This window comes from Heteronotia binoei, chromosome 2 (assembly GCF_032191835.1).
Source record: "Heteronotia binoei isolate CCM8104 ecotype False Entrance Well chromosome 2, APGP_CSIRO_Hbin_v1, whole genome shotgun sequence".
In the NCBI taxonomy this organism is placed as follows: Eukaryota; Metazoa; Chordata; class Lepidosauria; order Squamata; family Gekkonidae; genus Heteronotia; species Heteronotia binoei.
Genome location: NC_083224.1, coordinates 123643722 through 123666321, shown reverse-complemented (window position 1 = coordinate 123666321; position 22600 = coordinate 123643722). Strand labels below are relative to the sequence as shown.

The 22600-nt window shown below is 44.0% G+C and overlaps 1 protein-coding gene across 2 annotated transcripts in view; it reads right to left on the bottom strand.

The window, feature by feature from the left end:
• CACHD1 (cache domain containing 1) overlaps nt 1–22600 on the bottom strand; it is a 247645-nt gene that overhangs the window by 39268 nt on the left and 185777 nt on the right. For both annotated transcript variants that reach the window (XM_060231944.1, XM_060231945.1), the window contains exons 8-12: nt 21690–21839; nt 21185–21418; nt 10036–10185; nt 9655–9778; nt 5434–5551 (exon numbers count right to left, since the gene is read on the bottom strand). In XM_060231944.1, coding sequence (XP_060087927.1) covers nt 5434–5551; nt 9655–9778; nt 10036–10185; nt 21185–21418; nt 21690–21839 — 776 coding nt within the window. The remainder of the gene's footprint in view (nt 1–5433; nt 5552–9654; nt 9779–10035; nt 10186–21184; nt 21419–21689; nt 21840–22600) is intronic.

Here is a 22600-nt window from a genome sequence, read left to right as displayed (position 1 = left end):
CAGATGGAATGCATAGCAGAAGCACCATAATGGGAACTACACCCCCCCCCCCCCGCACCTAGACAGAACCCCTGAGTGCACACAAGCAGCTCCAAGAGCTCACTCAACTGATATGGATCCAAAGATCATGCAGTATACCATATATGATAATATGATCCATCTTTCTTTCTAATATGTCCCTCATTACACAAACAACATCACTGTTCATCAACTCACATTTTGATTAACACCTTGTTTCTCTAGAGGTTCTGCATTTCCTAATATTTATCATGGGGTCAATCCAAATGTTTTGCTCCACTAATAGTGACATCTTTCCACAACTTCCATTAATGCAAGGAAGCTTCTACCAGTAGAAAATGACTTTTCCACTGGAGGAAGGCCCTGTGCACTGATGGAATTCTCAGCCTTGTTCCAAAAGCAGTACACTGTGCACTTCAATTTCCATGCAAACTAGATACTAAATCCCCCTTTTGGCGGTGGTGGTGGTAGTGGTGGGGGTTAAGTGCAAATAGTAGCTCAGAAGGTATAAAGGGAGACAGAAATACACATGCCTGCAGTTCCCTGAGTTTGTTCCTTGCCTAAATGTTATCAGCCGCTTTCCATCTACTCTGCTTTTGATAGTGATGGTAGCCTATAGCATACAACATAATAAATGTAGTAAATGCAGATTAAAAAGATAAAATCTTCAGTCCATTTGAACTGGTATTCTAAAAAACCCTAGCTCCTCAGTCCTGGAATTCCTTTCCTTCAAAGTGCAACTAAGAGAAAGGCTAAGAGTACCAGTCAAACTGCAACTAAGAGAAAGGCTAAGAGTACCAGTCAAAGCTGCCTGCTTAGTCCTTAAACCATGCAGCATCCAGATCCCTAGTATGCCTGGGATTGGCCTGCACTGGTGCGAGACTATGGAAGAAAGCGTCTGTCAGTACAACAGGTTTATGGATCATCCTCTGGGAGCTTCACAGATACTTTAACCTTTGAGATAACTGTCTGAAAGAATTATGAAAAAGATACTGGGTAGAAATCCCAGCACAACTGAAAATAAGGCTTATTTCTTACTCAGAGAATAAACCTATGTCAGGGTTAAACTGCTACCAACTGCATGCATTTGAATGCTGCATCATCTGCATGATCAGACCATGATTTGAATGCTACTTCATACAGATTTTCTCCTCTAAGAAAGCACGCATTTTCAGGAGGTGGTAAGGCCAGCTTTCACTGCCTAACATCTAGTTTTCTATGTACAGCGAGGTCCCCCCCATTTGGAGAATTGTTCAATTGCTTGCAGTCTGAAGCCAAGAAACAACTATGAAACAGATTTACTGCCTTGGTGAGAACCAGGCTTAAGACAGCTAAGACTGCGTGTAGTAACGTTGTAAGATATTTTCTTCCCCTCACTCCCCTTCATATCATGTCAAACCAATAACAACAAACAAAGACACTCAAGCACTCTATGTTATCAAGAATTATGAGAAATAAGATCAACAAGTATTGTAGGAAGCAATGGCGTAGGGAGGGGGGGCGGGGAGGGCGGGTCGCCCCAGGTCTGGGAGGTCCCCGCATTGCCAAGGGGGCCCCCGAACAATGGCCGTGGGGAAGGGAGAGGGGAGAGTGAGCGAGAGCAAAAATGATGGAGAGAATCTGGCGCGCGCCCCGGCTCGTGCTCTGACTGCTGCTGCGGCCGCCGCTCCAGCCCTTTCCGTCATGTGATTCTGTTTCCCGCCCCCTTGCGGGGAGGGGGGTCTACGACGTGCGTAGCAACCGTCGCTGGGAAGGGGCGTGGCTCCATCGGCAGCCGCTGAGGGGAAGGAGGCGCCGCTGTCACTGGTGGGGTCAGATGAGGAGCGGCCGGGCGAGGTAGGGAGGGAGCAAGCGAGCACTCTGCGCAGGCTCAGAGGCGCTCTCGCTCGCGCCTTCTCCAGCCGGGAGAGGGGACGGGGAGCCGCAGCGGGCTTGAGGAGGAGGGCGTCTGGGCCTGCCTGCCTTCCGTGGCAGCCCCTCTCCCGCCTGGAGCAGGCCGCGTCCGCTCCCTTCGGCCACCGGCTCCAGAAGTGGCGGCAGCAGCTGTTGTGCCGGAGCCCCTTTGGGGGCGGCTGCAGGGACTTCGCCCAGCGCTTCTCTCCACGGGGCCGCTCTGAAGCAGCAGAGCAAACTTTTGGGGCACGAGGCTGCCTCGGTCCCAAAGGTGCCGCTGGGCTCCAGCTGTTTCTGCTCCTGTTTCCTCCTCAGCTCCTGTGTATCTGGGCTGCACCCATGCGCGCATGGAGGAGTCAACTTGCGCCCATCTCTCTCTACCCCCCCACCCCGCCTCCTCCTCCCCGTCTCCTTCCCTCGCTCTCCCATTTAAAAATCTTTAAAACGTTGCATATTAATATCTGCGCTTTGCATAAATCTCACCCGCTCTATTGATTGCAAAATGCTTAATGCAGCAGCTGGTCTCGCACACACACACACAGACACGCACACCAGCGAGTCTATTCCTTTCTCTCTCTCTCTCTCTCTCTTTCAACGCGGCAGCCGCAATTGTTCCAAGACCCTTTTTCTTTTTTTTCCTCCCCTCTCTCTCTGGCATTTTGTTTTTTCGGTGGTGTCGGTGGCTCAGCCTGGAAGGAAAGGGGGCGAAAAAAAATTGGGAAAGAGGGGCAAATAACGGAGAGATGTAATAGCTTAAAAAAAAGGATTTATTTTTTAGGAAAAGGAAATAAAATGCAAAAAAAATGATACGGAGGTGCTTTTCAATTGCCTTTTTTTGGGGAAAAATGCGTTGCAAAGGGAAGCTGAAAAAGGTATTTGGTGGCTGTAATTTTTTTTTTTTAAAAAATGTGTGCAAGGGACTGCGTACTGAAGAAAAGGCCCCTTAGGCATCCCTGCTAAAAGCTTGCCTGCTTGCTTTCTGCTAAAAGCTTTCTCATAGCTTTTGAGAGAAATGGACTTTTCATAGAAATATGTATGCTGGTAAATGCTGGTAACTTCTTGCTGGTGACTTTTAAGAAGGCTTCTCAAGCAGAAGCTAAACTACAGTTCACTAATCTATCTTTCTAGCACTGAAATACAAAGAGAGACTCCTGAATGCTTTTCAGAGGGTTTTTTCTAAGCATTAGAATTCCCCTACAGAGAAATCAGATACAGGGAAGTAGTCTCCCACCCAGGAAGTGCCTGAAAGTTGAAAGGGCAACACCATATTCTTAGGTTGGCTTATCTACATTACAGCTATGGTATAGAGATATACTGAGTCTCAGCTAGGGTTGCCAAGTCCAATTCAAGAAATATCTGGGGACTTTGGGGGTGGAGCCAGGAGACATTGGGGGTGGAGCCAGGAGACATTGGAGTGGAGCCAGGAACAAGAGTGTGACAAGCATAATTGAACTCCAAGAGAGTTCTGGCCATCACATTTAAAGGGACAGCACACTTTTTAAAATGTCTTCCTTCCATAGGAAATAATGAAGGATAAGGGCACCTTCTTTTGGGGCTCATAGAATTGGACCCCCTGGTCCAATCGTTTTGAAATTTGGGGGATACTTTGGGGAGGGGCACTAGATAATATATTGAAAATTTGGTGCCTCTACCTCAAAAAACAGCTCCCCCAGAGCCCCCGAAACCTCCAGATTAATTCCCCATTATACCCTATGAGAAGACGTTTCCCTCTCCTCCCCCCCCTTTCTGGCAAATCTGATGCAGAGGACTTTATTTATTTATTTATATTTACATTTATATCCCGCCCTCCCGCCTAGGCGGCTCAGGACTGGCCTCTGTACTCACGAGTTGCTTCCAGCTTCTCACAGCAACACAGGCACACCAGCTGGGCACTTTATGGCATGGAATAGGAAGCCAGCAGAACTCACTCACCTCCGGAGGTGCAAACGCACATGGTCCTTTGGGGGCGGGGCTGGGCTCCCCTCCCTTCACCGGCCAGCTGACTGGGGGCGGGAAGCAGCCTGAGAAAACGGAAGAGCTCTGGCTGCTGCGATCAGGGCTGGGTGGGAAGGGCTGCCGTTCTCCCCCCTCCCCTCCCCCTGCTTTCCCTTTTATGGCCAGCTGGGGGAGGAGGCTCCAAATCGGGGGTCTCCAGGCCTGGCGGGGGATTTGGGAAGCCTAGTCTCAGCCTTGCCTTACATATACATTGAAGTGCTTTGAGTAAATTGAAGCTATATGCACCTACATAACAGATATAGCCATTTAAATTATACAGCCATATATAAAATCATATAGGCCTGTCCTTCTAAAAGGATAGGAAAGGCCCCTTTTAAGTCCCTAGGCCTCCTAAGCAACACATAGAGTTGGCATTGTCAGTATAAAATACTTACTGAGCCAGAGATATGCCAAGGAGTACCTGATAGACTACAGTCAAGAGGGCTTCCCGGACCCCATTGGACAGAACAGTATAAAAGGGCAGAGCTACTAAGGGACTTTGGAGTTCTGGTTAGTGGTCACCTGTCACTGTCTGAGCTACCCCTCAGATAGCCCCTTAATTGATTCTTATTCCATAACATCTGAAATAGTAATGTGTTACATCTTAACCTGCATTGTGTATATCTATATGTTTATAAGTTATAGATAAAGAACTGCATTTAACAAATAGCTGACTGGCTTATTCTTACTTATGGGACATCCAGGGATCCCTGGAAAGATCTGATAGTAGCAACTAGCATAAAGGCAAGGGAAATCCTAGCTTGGGAGAAAATCTAAGTGATTAGACGTTCCATGGGGACCTCCTTATAGCTTTGCTTGTTGAAAACCACATCAGTATGCCTGTTTTTGTTTTCCTTGTTTTTCTTGTAAGCTTGCTTAATATAGAAGTCCCAAAAGTTCAGGGCACAAGGGGAACAGCTGGGCCAGCAGGCTGCTTGTGGCATTTCTCCCTGTCACATGGTGTGGTGGGGTAATCAGTTATCAATCACATGACCTAGATCACACCAGCAGTGCCATCTTGGGGGGGGGGGGTGCCGCCCCCAAAGTGACACCACTTCCTGTTTCGCCCCCCACAAGTGGTGGCCATTTTGGGGAAGTTACATCACTTCCTATTTCCAGCAGGGCTCCCTCGCAAGTGGTGGCCATCTTGCGGAAGTGACATCACCGGAAGTGACATCATATCCTGTTTCTGGCGGCGTGCACACACATAGGGGGGCCCACATAAATCTTGGGCCCCAGGCCCCCAAAGCCCTAGCTACGCCCCTGGTAGGAAGTTTATTGTGCAATAAGGCTTTCTATAAAAACAACACCTTGCTGGTTGCAGGTATGGTTCATTTATAGCAGCATGTAAATTGCCCACACACAGATAACTTATGTGGGTAGTATCACAATAAATCTGAAACAGCAGTAACTCTTAAAAGTATTAAGAGAATCCTTCTTTTGCAATTAAAATTCTCCTTCAGGTTTATTGCATTAGCATACCATAACATGTCACACTGCCATCCAGAACTGAACTGTGTCACTTACCATTTTCCAGGCGTAACTCACATTGTAGGCATCTTTCCCAATTTCACGCAGCTTGTTTACATGCCAAGACAGAGAGGAATTCACAGGGACTGTAATAAGCTGACTGCCCAGAGGGAGACTGAGTTGGCAACAAAAAATATTCACTAGTTATTAAATGTGAAAAAAACTTCTGTAATACATTACAATGAGATTACTTAAGAAAGAGCTGTGAAGAGTTTGTTCTCAACAGAACTAAAAGATGTATGTTTTGATACGCCATAGTTACCTGCCCTCATTCAAGCCCAAATATCACATGTAACAATTTTGACTAGAGGAATTTAGTCTAGAGGAGAGATCTCAGCGACATCATCATCAGGGAAATGAACTGAAATAATTGCTGAGTTTAGTATGAGATATGATTAGCTATTTGTGTGCTCATCAGCAAAGAGGCAAATGGCAGCTTCTACTAACTGACAAATCACTCTTTGCATAGGCTAGAATGGGAATTATGGCACTTTCTTCCACCAATGTGGAACTGAGCTACATCTCCAGCCTTGAACAGAGATGAAGATATTTCTTCCTCCTTGGAGACAGTACACAAAAAAGTACCCAATGTTTACAAGAGCCTGTGATGACAGCACCAAAGTTTTTATTCCTCGGATTTAAATAATGCAGGGGGTTTCCTACCTGTCTCATATTTAAAGTGCAGATGTTTTACTGAGAAGGGGACAAAAATGAACGTGACTACATATGACTGGGCATTTATTTATAAACTTGTATAAGACTGCCAAATTCTACTAGGTTAAAGAGTTTTTAGATCATTTTAAAGCAACTGATTGCATATACCTCCATTCTAGTCCACCAGGATCCTCCATAATTCAGGTGGCACAATACAGCAGCAAAGTAGAGGATCATATATAAAACCAACAACAAAGTGATTTCAGTGATTATGCATGTATAGCTTCCAGCAAATTCCCCACAATACAAGATACAGATTAGGGATGGGCAGGAACTGAACCATGAAGCAAAATTTGTCATGAATTTTGCCCTGTTCATGGTTCATAAACTTTTAAAGCAGTTCATGGTGGTTCATGGACAGAACAGAATGTCCCTTTAAACTCGTTTTCTGTTTCTTGCAAAAGTCACAAAAACAGCTAAGTGGTGGGAGCTGTTTTGGGCTGCCTTGTGCAGTCCCTTTAAACTTTAAATAGACTACAGAAGAAAGCTAAAAAACACCTGCGTGGTGGGGAATTAATCCCAGTTAGTGCTCATCCCTAATATATAGACACACTCTCAGAACCTGTACATGTATTTATTAAACCCCTGCCTATAAAGCCAAAATGGGCTAAAAGTATTCTGAAAACTACACAGATCTGAGTGTAAGTTCTTGACTTCCTGAACCAATACAAAAGGCTTTAATATATTTATTTATCTGTAATACAGGTATGTATTCAGTATATACTGAGTTGAACAAATAAATGAATATTGTCTTATCAGTTTTATTTGGTTATTTATTAAGATGAATCACATTCTCTAATCTATTCAGCTACTGTATAGGGAGCACAGCTTGGAGAAGCTGAGTTGCGCCGCAGCAGCATAACTCAGTGAGTGAACTCAGGCATTTAAAGAGACTGCCATTTAGGGAGAACAGCTTGGACTGCCATATAGGGAGCATAGCTTGGAGAAGCCGAGTTGTGCGGCCGCAGCACAACTTGGTGAGTGAACTCAGGCATTTAAAGGGACTTTGTATCTTTCCCCCCTCCATTGGAAACAATGGAGGATGGGGGCTCCTTCTTTGGGGGCCCACAGACTTGGAACCCCTGGTCCAATCTATTTAAAACTTCACAGGTTTTTTTGTGGAGAGGCACCAGCAGCTATGCTGCAAATTTGGTGCCTCAGCCTAAAAATACAGCCCCACCTCAAAGTCCCAGATACCCCCCCCCCCCGATTCTCTGTCATGGAGCCAAGGGTACAACAAAGTAATATCTCAGCAAGGCATTTAAAGTTTAAATGCCTTCAGAGCTTACTCACCCATCTAAATGCCTTTGGAGTGAACTCAAAAGGCATTTAAAGGGACCATGCCCCCCCCCCCCGAACCAATGGAGGAACTATCTTTGGAGGATCATGAAATTGGGCTTCCTGGTCCTCTCTTTTTGAAACTTCGGGGGGGGGGGTGTGCCACAAAATTTGCAGCATAGCTGCTAGTGCCCCTGCCTCAAAAACCAGCCCCCACAGAGTGTCAGAAGCCCCCAGACTGATTATCCATTATAGTCTATGGGGAATAAATTCTGGGTTTCCAATTGTTCCAATACCATGGGATTCTGGAATATCAGGAAAAAATGATATTTTTCGGTTTCAACATAACCAAACTAGAAAAATACCAATTTTTTTGGTACACCCTTAATCTGTAGCTTCTGTAGGAACCAATTCATCCATCAAAGTTGATGCACAGCATCCTGTGGCATCTTGATTTGAATGAAAGCTCATAAACATGGTATTGCAAAGGGCAACCTCAGGTGGAACATTTTACAGAAGCCAATCAGTTTACAACCGCAAGGACAACTGTTGAGAGGTATTGAAACTATTTTAGATAATACCTGGAACTTATACCTTTTTAATAGTGAGCTATCTAAAAGTTAATTTATAGTGCAATATAATAGCTACTATTTTCTAGTGGGATTTGCTCCAATTTGTTGTTTAAAAAGCTGCATAAGTTGTTCCTGTACAATACTGCATGCTTTGATAATCTAATATGAATTTTTTCTTACACCCTGGGGAACTCACTGAATACTTCTTTCATTTTCCAAACTGCAAATCTATGAAAGGAATCTTGCCTACCTTACAGAGCTGGTGTGGAGATTAAAGGTTCTAGTGCTCTTTGAAAATAAAAAGCTCAGTACGAGGCCAATTATTTTAACATGCAGATTTAAATTGTGAATTGCCAAACGTGAACAGAGAACAAAATAGCAGAGAAAATGTAAATTCAAATATCTTTGTAGCAAGGTTTAAAGGTTAATTACTAGATTCAGTCATGGATATATATAAACAACTATAATCCTGAGAGATTTAAAGCAGGCTGAAAAACTTGACATAAAATAGAACTGTCACACAGCAGTTAAAATAATGTTTGCTTTTTCTCTATCATATGTTCTTCAACAGAAGACAGATTTTCAGCTATTATTCCAGGGATTGCCTCTGTTCTCTCTCTAAATCTACTTGTAAAGCCAAAGAACTGTGAAGCAAGATGACAAACAGCAGTAGCTCCTTCTGCCTGGTCTTAGTATCATGATCATCAAGGCTTCTCCCACAAAATTCAATAGTCATACACCAAGGCTTTTATGGCTGTGGGGAAATCTGTGTTCCCACACTTGGCATCTCCACATTAGAGAGAGATTACAATTGGCTGATGTTTAGGAAACAAAAGGCTGTAAAATTATTAATATTAGAACTGGGATGGGAATGATGATGGTAAGCACTGGTTATGAGTGAAGATTCTAAAAAGCACAATAGTTTTATTAAAATAATATGAAACATGACAGAAAGGTTATAAAATATCATGAACATAAGCAGCTGCCATACATGAAGCTGGACAATTTGTTCCATCTTTTTCAGTACTATCTACAGTTACTGGCAATGGCTCTCCAGAGTGTCAGGCAGACAGGATGTTTAATATCTGCCACTTCAGATCCTTTAACTGGAGATCCTGGCCACTGAACCTGGGACCTTATGCACTAATAGTATGTACTGTACAAACATTCATAGGGAGTTAATCTTTTTTCAGAACAGAGCTCTTCTTTTCCAGAGTGAACAGGAAATTTTTTTTATTTAAAAAGGAAATGAAATACCTTATGATTAAGTATTCCAGACTGTAATATATGTTCCTGGAAGCAAAAGTAATTAACATTGGTCACAATCGGCTCTGGGTAGATCACCTCAGGCACAATCCATTGGGATGTTCTCTACAGATAGCTCCATGGAAATGTGCAGGAACTCTGTAAAAGCATTCCTATAATCCTGTACTCTTCTCATTAACTGAAAAGGAATGTCTGCAGACTGCAGACTTGCTGGTATATTGCTGGTATATTGTGCCCATAAACTAAGCACTAAAATAGCTATACTGGGCAAGAACCAAAGCAATATGAATTTCCTAATAAGAATGCAGACATAAAAGAAAATAATAACACTATTGAAGGTTCTAAAATCAAGTAGTTTTCACTGGAGATTAAATGTACAAAGTCTTACCTTAGAATGTTCTGTCGAACCAACTCAAAATTTGGAATATTTTCATAATGTATGATATCAGTGTGTAGCGGTGGTTCAGAAAGCAAATATGGTCTGGTAAGGGAAGGGTGCATAAGAGTGTAGCCTAAAAATAAGTAATAAAATGTTTTTGGCACATAGATTTTTATGATAAACTTAATATGTACCTCTACAGAGAAATTATGAAATCCTCACATAAATTAAATACATCAGCACAAAATGAAATATTCCAGTGCTTTAAGGGCAAACAGTAAAATAAACTGACTCAAAAGGCAGTGTTATTTTCAAATAGTACAGCTTTTGATAGTTGGAGCTCTAAAGCAATCAATACTTTAGTGAATTTGGACACTGTTATCTGCTCACCTTTATTATCTATCAGAAATGTGTATGAAGCCAGAGAATCCTGGTAATAAGTGACATCTTCCAAGATATATGCCAGGTTAACATCTACTCCAACAATTCCTAGTAGTAGGTTTCCAAAATAACAAGGTTTGCTTACTGTCATTATCAGACCTGTGAATAAAAAAAAAGTATCCAGTGAGCAACAGAGATCTTTTTCAGCACCTGGGCATGAAAAAGAGAAGGAATTTAATGTTTCTTCTGGTTTTTGCTTTTTTAACCAAATGAAATGTCCTATTTCATATGGAATAGTGTCAGCAAATACCCTAGATGACTTTGAGAGGTGCAATACTGGAAGCTGACACAACTACCACCACCTCAGTTGTTGACACAATACATCTGTGATACAGACTAATTTGAAAGCTTTGTTGGCAATCACTGTGTCAAAGGGCAACAGAGTTCTCTGAAGTGGACGTGTATGGAATCTAGGCCACTGAAGAAAGACAGGTTGCTTACCTGTAACTGTAGATCTTCGAGTGGTCATCTGTGCATTCACACTCATGGGATAGAGCGCCTGCGCCAATCCCGAATCGGTACCTAAAAAGCCCGGGATTTTTTCGCGCTCGGCACCAACGGGCATGCGCAGGCATCCCAGTGCGCATGCTCGCCGGCGCCAGCGTGAGGATCCCGCCATTTCCTTCCTGACCGCTGGAAGCCCCTATTGGAGGGAGACCGTCAGCAGTGGGGAAGGAGGGCGAGAAGTGTGAATGCACAGATGACCACTCAAAGATCTACAGTTACAGGTAAGCAACCTATCTTCTTCGTGGTCTCTGTGCTTCACACTCATGGGAGATTAGCAAGCAAGACATACCTGGAGGCGGGAAGACGGTCAACCAGAAGAGACAGCTTGCAGCACCACAGCTCCCAGACGAGTCCTCTGTTGAGCATGCACGTCCAGTGCGTAGTGCTTCATAAAGGCATGCGGAGAGGACCAGGTGGCAGCCTTGCAAACTTCCGTCAGGGAAATGCCTTTCAGGAACGCTACCGACATCGCCATCGCTCTTGTAGAGTGTCCACGAATAGGCCCAGGTAACGGCTTCTTAGCCAACAAATAACACATTTTAATAATCTCAATGAGCCATTTCAAAAGCCGCTGAGACGAGATCCTGGAACCTAACTTAGGAGCAGCATAAGAAACAAAAAGCTGCTGGTCCTTACGAAAACTCTTGGAGCGACTTAAATAAAACAATAAAGCACGCTTCACACATCTAGAGCATGCAACCAACATTCCTCATCCGAGGAAGGTATAGGATGAAAAGCGGGCAACCAAACTTCTAAGTTGAGGTGGAACTGAGAAACCACCTTGGGGAGAAAAGAAATATCAGGAGCTAACGACACTCCAGCCTCCTGAAAAACTAGATATGGGTAGTCACAACGTGTAGCTGTGAGCTCCCCTGCACGGCATGCTGATGTGATGGCTACCAAAAAAGCAGTCTTCCAAGATAGAAACTGTAACGGACATGTGGCCATAGGCTCAAAAGGACGTCGAGTCAGCCTGTCCAACACTAAAGTCAAATCCCACAACTGTGGGGGTGATCTCGATGGAGGATGAAGCTTAAGCAAACCCTTCAAAAACCTCTTAGAATGAGGGTGTGCAAAAACAGAGTGCTCCTCAACTGGTTCATGGAACACAGAAATTGCTGCCAAATAAACCTTGATGGAAGAAAAAACCAGGCCAGCATCCACCAGAGATAACAAAAACTCAAAAATTACTGACAATCCCACCCTTTGGGGTGAAACCGAGGGATCAACTAAGAACTGCAGAAACCTCCACCACTTCCTATCATAGGAAGCGCGGGTATAAAGTTTCCTGCTGTTCAAGAAAACATGTTGGACTCTGCTAGAGAACCCACAGAGTCGATGAACCACGCTGTCAGCTTCAGGTGGGGCACATTGTGATGGAGTACATGACCATCCTGAGATGACAGAAGGTCCAGTAGAAGACCCCCCTCGCCAGTTGGAGCAGGATCGGGAACTAGTTCTGGCGAGGCCACCAGGGAGTCACCAGGATACAGCATGGTCTCTCTCTTGCGATCTTGTTGACCACCCTCGTCAGTAGTGGCAGAGGTGAGAACAGATAAAGGAACCGACCTTCCCACGGGAACAGCAGACCATCTCCCAACGACTCTGGATCTGAGCCCCCTCTGGAGCAAAACAGAGGACACTTTCGGTTTTTGGCTGTGGGAAAGACATCCACCTGAGGATACCCCCAGAGCTGAAACACGGGTTGAAGGAAGCACCACTGTAACTCCCACTCGTGTGGGGAAGCCGCACCCCTGCTGAGGGAGTCTGCTTGTAAGTTGAGGACCCCTGGGAGATGCGCTGCCTTCACAAAGATGTCATGGTCCAGGCACTCCGACCACAGATCCAGCGCACAAAGCCATCGAGAGACTGTCCCTCCCTGTCTGTTGATGTAACACAGGGCAGTGGTAATGTCTGTTAGCAGAGCAACAATCTCCCCCCCCCACCACCATGGGGCAGAAAGACCAAAGAGCAAAGTGAACTGCCAGCAGGTCCAAGTGATTTATGTGGCAGTGAGTCAATTTCAAAGGCCAAGGACCCCCCCCCATACACACACATCATCCATGTGGGCCCTCCAACCTCATAAAGACACATCTGTTGTGATAGTCACAGTTGGTGCAGGTAGATGGAAGGGAGTTCCCTGACAAATGTTCTCCTTTGATTTCCACCATTGCAGTGTTTGAAGTGTCACAGGTGGAATTACAAACCTCTTTCGAGGTGAGTCCCATAACAGGAGAAACTGACGAAGAAACCAAAGCTGTAGGCCTCTCATCCTCATCCTCGCAAAGAGCAGCACGCTTGTAGTCACAGCCATCAGCCCCAGCATCTGCTGCAGCTGCTGCGCCGTGCCCCACTTTCGACTCTGCAGAAGTTCAACAAGGTTGATAATGTCCATCGCTCTCTGCTGAGGCAGAAACGCGTGGTGAAGGTTCGTATCCAGCAAAGCCCCTATGAACTGAACTGTCCTTGATGGAGTAAGGTGTGATTTCTCCAAATTGATCTGCAGACCCAAGGTGTCGAGAAGACGAAGAGTGATGGCGATGTGGGATGACAAACTCTCTTTTGACTCCGCCACAAGGAGCCAGTCGTCGATGTATGGAAAGACAACTATCCCTTGGAAGCTGGAGATGGGCAGCCACAACGCCCATCATCTTCGTGAACACCCAAGGTGCAGTGGACAGACCAAACGGAAGAGCCTTGAAATGGAAGTGCTGAGAACCTACTGCAAACCGAAGGAAACGTCTGAACGCAGGATGGATGCTGATGTGGAAGTATGCATCCTTGAGGTCCAGCGTTGCCATCCAATCCCCTTGGTTGATGAGGGGCAGAATTGTTTGCAGAGTGGACATTCTAAACTTCTGGTACAAAATAAATTTGTTCAGATTCCGAAGATCCATGATTGGTCTTAGACCCCCGCCCGCTTGGGAACCAGGAAGTAACAAGAGTAGAAGCCTCCCATCCTGACCTTCATAGGGATCCTCCCTATGGCTTGTTTCTGTAAGAGGTTGCTCACCTCCACCAGCAGAGGTGGGGAAGGGAGACTGGTAATTACCGCAGATTGGTTTGGAATCTGAGCAAAATCTATTTTGTAGCCTTCCGCTACGATGGAAAGCACCCACCTGTCCGTAGTGATGGACTCCCAGGCCAACAGGAATGGGCGGAGGTGGATAGACGAAGTGGAAGAGGGGACAGTGACGCGTGCTGTCAGAAAGTCAAAGGCCCTGCTTTTGAGGGCGAGTGCCCTTGGACTTGCCGGTGGTCTGTGCTGAAGCATAACGGTTTCTGTTGTTCCCCCTGTATGGGGACCTACTCTCAGGTTGAGCAGAGCGAGGTCTCCACTGCTGTTCCGGGGAGAACTTTTGGTACGGCTTCTTCGCCTAAGGTTTGTGCCACTGTTTCTGTTTCGCAGCTCTGGAAGATGCCGGTACGCCCAGGTTCCTGGAAGTTTTTATACTTTTATCCATTTCCTGGAGCGCATTGTCGGTGGTAGAGCTGAACAGGCCTTTGCCCTCAAAGGGCAGATCTTCAACGAAGGCCCTGGTGTCCTGCTGGAGAGCCAGGAGTGGCAGCGGAGGCAGACGGCAGAAGTGATGGTCCTTGCTGAGATGTCGACCATGTGCTTTGCTGCAGCCAGTTGTTGTCTGGCTACAGCAAAGCCTTCCTTCTGCAACTTCTTTGCAGCTGACCTCTTCTCCTCACTCAGGGAAGACAGGAGGGGGGGGTTAGTTGTTCCCACACTGAGTATTGGTATCTAGCCATGCATGCGGCATAGTTAGATACCTTTACTCCCAGCACCCCAGCAGAGTAGAACTTCCTCCTGACGTTATCCAGCTTCTTTCCCTCCTTGTCTGGTTGAGAGGAGTGCGTCTTGCAGGCCTACGACAAGGAGGAAACGACCACCGAATTTGGCTTTGGGTGTGTAAAGACTTTGAGTGTGTAAAAACTCAGCCCCGGACTCTTGGACACGGTACATATGGTCCAACCTTCTCGATGACACAGGTGTAGAAGTAGGCTTCGCCCTGGGCTCCTTCACCGCCTGTAAGATAATCTTCGTCACCGGCAGGGCAACCGCTGTACACGTATCCCGCTGCTTGATGTTGAACACGTTATCGTCTACAACGAGTTGCAGCTGTGTCACTGGAAGTGAGAGGGAGAGTGCCATCCTCTTCACCAGGTCCCCGTACAACTTCAGATCCTCCAATGGTGAGATGGGAAGATCCTCAGCCGTATGAGACTTTGGGGAAGGTTCCAAAGCCCGGTCCAGATCGTCGGTACCGACCTCGGAGTCCGACAATGAAGACTCTCTGTGTAGAGAACGTTCTGAGAGCACCGGAGTAGACTCTCTGACGGGCGACGACCGAGGTTGGACTTCCTCTGCCACCATGCCGCGTCTGTCAGGCGGGACAGAGATCGATGCCGAAGGACGCAGTCTAGAATGTTGAGACAGCCTGGACATGTGGAATGCCTCAGACTGCTGGTCCCATTCTGCGAACTCACGAGGAGGATACCATTGGTATGGTGGGTAGGGATAAGCGTAAGGAGGTCATTGACGCTGCTCCCATGGTGGTAGCGGTGGGAAGCGACGAGTTACTGTAGTCGGTTCCAGCTTTCTCTGGCCTCTCGCCTGATCCATCGGTGCCAAAGGCTCCATCAGCGCCGACACCTCCACCTCCGAGACCGAGTCGCTCTCACTGCGATGCCTGGACCCTGAAGAGTGGGAGTGCTGAGTCAGGTTGATCTCTTGCTCTGATGCCGATAGGCGCAGCTGAGAAGCACTGCCTCTCGACACCAAAGGGCTACGACGCAGGGACGCCAAGATCTTCCTCGGTGAAGCTGTCGATGTCGAAGCGTCATGCGAAGGTGAAGGGGTGTGGGATGGTCTCTTCTTCCGCTTCTCCTTCGATTTCATCTTCTTCAGCGTGGATGAACGGGTCCCCAAGTCATCCCGATGCCTTTTAGCTGGGGTGTCCACTGACCCTTCAGAAGGCCGTTTGATGGAATGCCCGCGCTTGACTGGCATCTCGGTCCTGATCGGCGAAGTCTCAGCCGATGTGACCGTCGGGGTTGTGGCCTCACCCATCGATACTGACGAGCCCAATGCAATCTTTTGAGGATGAAGTGCCAACTCGACCAAAGCCGCCGAAAGCCTCGCTGCTCAATTCTTCCAAGTTTGCTTGGAGAAACTCAAGACAGTGTGTGGAAGAATCGACACGATGTCCCTCGCCCAGACAGAGGAGACAGAGAGAATGGCCGTCGGGGGGGGGGGGCAATCTTCTTCCCACAGGAGTGGCACCTCTTAAAAAACCTCAAACATCTTTCGATAGACGCCCAGGAAAAAACCCCACCCAGGAAAGTCTCTGAGGGAGAAAACACAGGGGAAAACCGAGCCCCGAAGGGCGAGTCCAACAAACTTTTTTTTTAAACAACACTAACTATCTAACAACTAACTAACTAACTACACTAAGAAAATAACAAACGGGCTATATACAACAGGCAAAAAAAGCAATACAAGATTACTTTACCGACTGGGGACACAAAAGGAGATCCTCTCAGTGCAGTGGTCAGAAAGGAACTGGCGGGATCCTCATGCCGGCAAGCATGCATACTGGGACGCCTGCGCATGCCCGTTGGTGCCGAGTGCGAAAAAATCCCAGGCTTTTTAGGTACCAATTCGGGGATCGGCGCAGGCACTCTATCCCATGAGTGTGAAGCACAAAGACCACGAAGAAGATCATCCTGACATCATAACATCATGCCTGAGCGTTTGGCCAGAGCCATCACCTGTGACCTCTGTGTGCCTAGGACCTCTTTGAGCAAAGGTTGAATCCTCTGTTGTCTTTCTTGAGACAGGAAAACCTTATATTGCAGAGTATCTATCTGAACCCCCAGGTGAATCAATACCTGCATGGATTGCAATTTGCTTTTCAGAATGTTCACTACAAAACTGTGCCTCTGTAGTGTTTTCACTGTCAGCATGGTTGCTTTTACACTCTGTAAATACAATGGTGTCTTGACCAAAACATTGTCCAAGTACTTGAAAATAAACACACCCTCTGTAGTCTGTTGGGAGTAACCATTGGTTACTGTATTTAACAACCATTGATCACCTACAGATAGATACCAGTGGTCCACAAGGTACTAGAGGTATCCTCCAATCTCTAGACTTCTGTGAAAACACAGTGTAGTAATCGAGATGAACGTTTAAAAAAATTCAACCTGAGAAAGCAGCTTTATTGTGTCTATTTCTTGGTTGCCATTTGTCCTTGAAGGACTTGAAGTTGCCAGAGTGAAAGGACTTATTTGAGTCACAAAAGGGCTGAAAACCTCTCCTAGGTATAGTCTCCTTTTTTGAAGGAAGCACCTTCTTCTTAGGAGCCCCATGGCACAGAGTGGTAAAGCTGCAGTAGCTGGTTCAGGTTGACTCAGCCTTCCATCCTTTCTTAATCAAGCTGTCCTTTTTAGTGGTCTCTAAAAGATATACATATACACCAAACTATCAAGAGATCCTTTAGGAACTATGCTCAATTTGACTTTACTTTGTCCTTGCAAATTTAGGGTCTATAGGATAACCACAAATTCTACCACTTTGTTTTAATTTGGGATGGAAATTATCCCCGCCCCCGCATCATACTCCTACAATTAGAAATATATGGCAGGTTAATGTCCATACAAATATATTATACAGTGGAAATAGTGTATCTGGGTTTTCCAAAATCAGATCTGTAAAGAGTTATTGTAAGGACTTAGTCTAATACTACCTTTTTAAATATTTGTATTTGCGTGTGTCTGTGTCTGCACCCAGAAGTCATGTCAATCTCTGGTGACTGAGCCCTACTGGGTGCCTGGAGGATATTCAGGCAGGAGGCTGAATAAGACCGCCCTCGCCTTCCAACTGGGTATTTCAAGGACAGTCTCTCATCCATGTATTAACCACAGTTGACCCTGCTTAACTTCCAAGATCTGACGAGATCAGGTAGGTCAAGTGGTCCAACTATATCTTATGTTTATACTCTTGATATTTTAGTGTAGACACATATATACCTTTATGAATCAACACCTTCATCTGATGGCCACTGAAGAAGACTATTTAGATCAAACATGTTTTTTTCCCTCCCTATATATTTTCTTGCTTTGGTCGGTATGATATTTTGTTTTAAATTTGTGTATGTATTAAAGCAGATTTAATACTACTGTTTTACTATGATTATATATCTTTGCCACATATCTTATTTGTTCTTTATCTGTTGATTTATTGTTTAGTGTGTTTGTTATAAATGTATTCTCCGCCCCTTCTTTGGCTTGACTCATTTGAATAAGAATCTCATCCAATCACACTACATTACTTGTAATGGGATGCACAACCTCATTCCCATTCTGTTGCTGCTAGTCAAATAAGCATGACTAGACTAATCAGCATCAGTCCCACTGCACTGGAACAGGACTGCATTTCTTCTGCACCCCCCCCCCCAAACATGCACCTTTTATGAACACTTCTGCAAAAAAAATCATCAAAAATTGGAGTAGATTTCTGCAGAAAAAGAAACATCCAGGAAAAAGAACCCTCTGCTTTAGTTCATAATACTAGCAAATACCTCCCACCTCATCAGTTCAAAGCTGGTATCTTTAGAGACAAGAGGTGCATCCAGATGGAACTATAGCCCTCCCCCCACCACATTCTCAAGGGCTGCATTTTGGCATGTCTTTTTTCTTATTCCGCTCTGAGAATGTCATGAATACTTAAAATAAAAACAAACAAAAAACCTCTGCATGTAAATTATCAGATGCCTGAATTATTGTTTTGCTGATTATACGTACATGTGCTGTAACTCATCTTAACTAAAGCAAAGTTCAACAACTGTACTGGGAATTTAAAAAGAGAAGACCACAATTATTTTGGAGGATCTTGGTGCAAACAGTAAAAAAACCATCAAACTATTTTCCCTTTTACTTTCTCTGTCACTGTCACTTAGATTTCCAGGCACAAGGTATAACACATAATGTTTTATATTATGTTTTATATCAACATTACAAAAAGTCACTACCAATTTATCTAAGCCCACCCCACCCCCTTTTCTACCCATTTATTCCTAATGGCTTCTACCTTTCTTGGAAAATTGCCTATCCGGCTGCCACATTAGAAACATGCCTAGAAGCAAACTTATCAATTTTTTCAGGCTGCAGGTCTTTTGTAACCACCTGGATTTGATTCAACAAATGATGCATTAGTTTTGAAGGCTTGAAAATCCTTCTTAGTGGTATCTGAGAAACACATTATCTAAATCAACCCTGACCCACAACAGCAATGCTTAGTTTATTGGCAGTAACAGACTATCAGTCACACACCATTTCCAAAGTATTACGGATTAAGTTCTTATAGCCCAGGAGTGACATCAGACATCCTAATTACTTGTCTTCTTTCCACTTTGTAGGAAATGTCTTTCACAACTGCACACAATCCTTGCCAGCTATGTTTAACTAAACTTTTATTTATTTAAAACATTCATACTTTACTTTTCCAAAGTTTAGGATACTTTCATAAGAATAAATCCAATAAATCCAATAAAGCAGATTAAAAAGTACTACTCAGCAGCCACAAGCCTTCTGGATGAGGTTGTTTTTTTTATTCCGCAAAACAAAAGCATCTCAAAGGCCAAGCTATAGCTTTAGAGAAACTGCAGTAAAGACCTTGCTTCTTTGCTACAGAGATCTTTATTAGATGAGGTGTGGGCATACAGAGTAGGAACCAGAACACAGGCAACAGGTTGGCTCATATGGTGAGGGACACTCTCTAAGTAGGTGGGCTTCAGGCCATAAATGTTTTGAAAAGATTAAAACCCTGCACTTTGACTTAAGAACGTAAAAGAAGCCATGTTGGATCAGGCCAATGGCCCATCCAGTCCAACACTCTGTGTCACACAGTGGCCAATATGTGTGTGTCTACATACAAAGACACACACACACACACACATATAGCCACTGATGGACCTCTGCTCCATATTTTTATCCAATCCCCTCTTGAAGGTGGCTATGCTTGTAGCCGCCACCACCTCCTGTGGCAGTGAATTCCACACATTAATCACCCTTTGGGTGAAGAATTACTTCCTTTTATCCGTTCTAACCTGACTGCTCAGTAATTTCATTGCTGAGTTCTTGTACTATGAGAAAGGAAGAAAAGTACTTCTTTCTCTACTTTCATGCATAATCTTGTAAACCTCTATCATGTCACCCTGCAGTCGACATTTCTCCAAACTAAAGAGCCCCAAGACTTGGGCCTGGCATAACTGATGCAGTTGCTGCACAACAGGTTGCATAAATTCCAAATTCTACCATTCTGCACAGGTTGAAAGCATTCAAGATGTCTTCAAGGGCAGTCACTAACAAAGATCATAATAGTCGTAAATCTTAGCTATTACAAAAGTGAAGCTAGCATGGAAAGATCTTATTTCTCCAGAATGGGATCAGCAGATGAGTGATAGAAGGTGCCTGCCTATTTTGTATAGGCAATTTTATATATATATATATATATATATATATATATATATATATATATATATATATATATATATATATATAAAATGGATTCATAAAATTTTATATATTTATATGTAAATAAAGTTGGCTATAGAAAATAGGGTGCAAAAGCAGAAAGAAAATCCCAATGGGTCCAGGGGGTCCAATTCTGTGCCCCTGAAATGGCAGCGCCCTAGGCAATTGCCTAAGTCACCTTGTGGGAGGTCTGGCTCTGCACTTAACCACAGTCCCCAAACACAGGTTTAAAAATGAGATAGCGATTTATGAGTCATCAGTTAACAAAACACAGAGCTGGTAATCATTAGCAAATTCTTCTAGTAGTTTCATACAGATATTAAACATCAGCAATAAAACCAAGAAAACAATAGAGCTTCTCATGAGCCATCTCCTCTCTTACCTCTCAACCCCAGATTAAGACATATATGATCCAGTGTATGTAAACTACTGAGAGGTCAAAAAGCATCAAAGGGAAATAGTTCTTCCTCATCAATTTGCCACAAAAATTCTCTCAGCCCCATAATTTGAGCAGAAGATTACACATGTGTTGAACAAAATTTCAGCAGCAGTTGAAGAAACACCACTTTTAGAGGGAATGTTTTTCAGCAGAGGAACAGTGCATGGGGTGAGGGCTTTACACTTTTCCTGCTGCAGTTCCAAGAAACCAATTTTCTTTCCTATAGAATTCCAGTCACATGTTTACTATTATAATTGTTCTGTATGCAAGAAACTGCACCTTCCCAAAGTGGCTTTCATGTAGCAAAAGTAGCCTTTGATGTTTTCTTACACAGCTTTGTGTGTACTGCATAGTTAGCATATCACAATAAGCGTAGCAAAAGAAACAGAAGAAGTAACACTTAACATTGTCATTTTTACACATTATAATGCATTACCCCAATTTTCCACTTAACAAGACTCCAGTCCTATGGACAGAATTTTCCATGTAGTACTTACTTACTTGAATACGCCACCTACCAAGTTTGCTACAAATGTATTAATGGAGAGCACAGCAAACCTTGCCACTGGGGAAGAATGATCATTTTCAGATCTTTCCAGCACTTACCATCTCCCATTTCATCCGAGAAAGGCAAACTGAAGACTGCTTCATCAATCATGTGATTTGGGAGATTTGTATAAAAACGGCCCACTGTGGTTTCCAAGTTGCTCAGCTGGTTCAAGACCATCATGCTTCCCTTGATCACAGGCAAGGTAGTTCGGTCAGGCACACCATACTTTGCTGAGTTCTGCTCCGCAAGATCTCGGAGAAATGCCAGTTCTTTTAAACCCGTCACTCCCTCTGCAAGGAACATGTTTACAGTTGACTGAGGACAGGACAAGTGTACAATTTATAAGGTGACTCTCAGAGCTTATGTACAAGCAAACATAAATTGTTTAAAACTGTGGCAAGAACTGTCATGGCCAACATCAGAAATATTTTGCTGCTTTAGGCCTCTAACACATCTATCAAAAAGTATTTGCTTTTTACACTTCAAAACAGGTAAGAGAGGATCACAACTGATACAACTTTAGACACTTCATTTGTCAAAAATAGGGTAACCATCTCTTACCATTCATGAGAGCATAAGTAAGGATCATTACAGAGTTGTTAAGTAAACTATTTTCTTCATTGATAACACGAAGGGTAGCCTTTTTACCATCTTCTGATGAATCCCTTGATATTATTCCAGCTGATAAGTAAATTATTACCATATCTGTATCTAGAAAGAAATATGATAGGCTCTCTTAGATTAAATTATTTTTCTCTAATGCTTAATTCTCTTTACAACAAATATTTATTTTTTGTTTATTTTATTAGATTTGTATCCCGCCCTCCCCTGACGGGCTCAATTTCCCACTTAACAAGACTCCAGTACTATAATAAAAAAATAGGCAAACCAAAATTATTATCTATCTTTAAACTTCTTCCAAGATTTGGCATCATGTTTGTATTGAGCCATAATGCTGTGCTATAGTCTGTATAATATCAAAGTCAAGTAAGACTTTCACACATTGTTCAAATTAGGAAAGTCTTAGAAATAACTTTAGGGGGGAAGTTAGCAGCCCATATACCCACATGGTTCTATATGCCACAAGACAGCTTTGACCAATGGGCATGACATATCATAACTCCTACCTGATTCTTTTTCTTTGTAAACATTCCTAATAACTCTAGGTGCACTTTGCTTTTCAACAAGGTCCAGATTCTAAGTGCTCTGTTGGCTTCTTTTAAAGACTTATTCTAACATGACTGGAAGTTCAAAACAGTGGGATACAAAACATTGTTACATTTTGCATGTGTTTGTAGCCATAGCATCAATACCTCAAGCCACAAAAATGTTCTTCCTTGCAATGGAAAAATATTGTTTCCTTTCACACACTGAACAATTTACACTGCCAAGTACTCAAGAATTTTCAAACCCCTTAGCCATATATTTTTCTCAGTCAACAGACTGTATTCCACTTGACTACTGGCACTTTG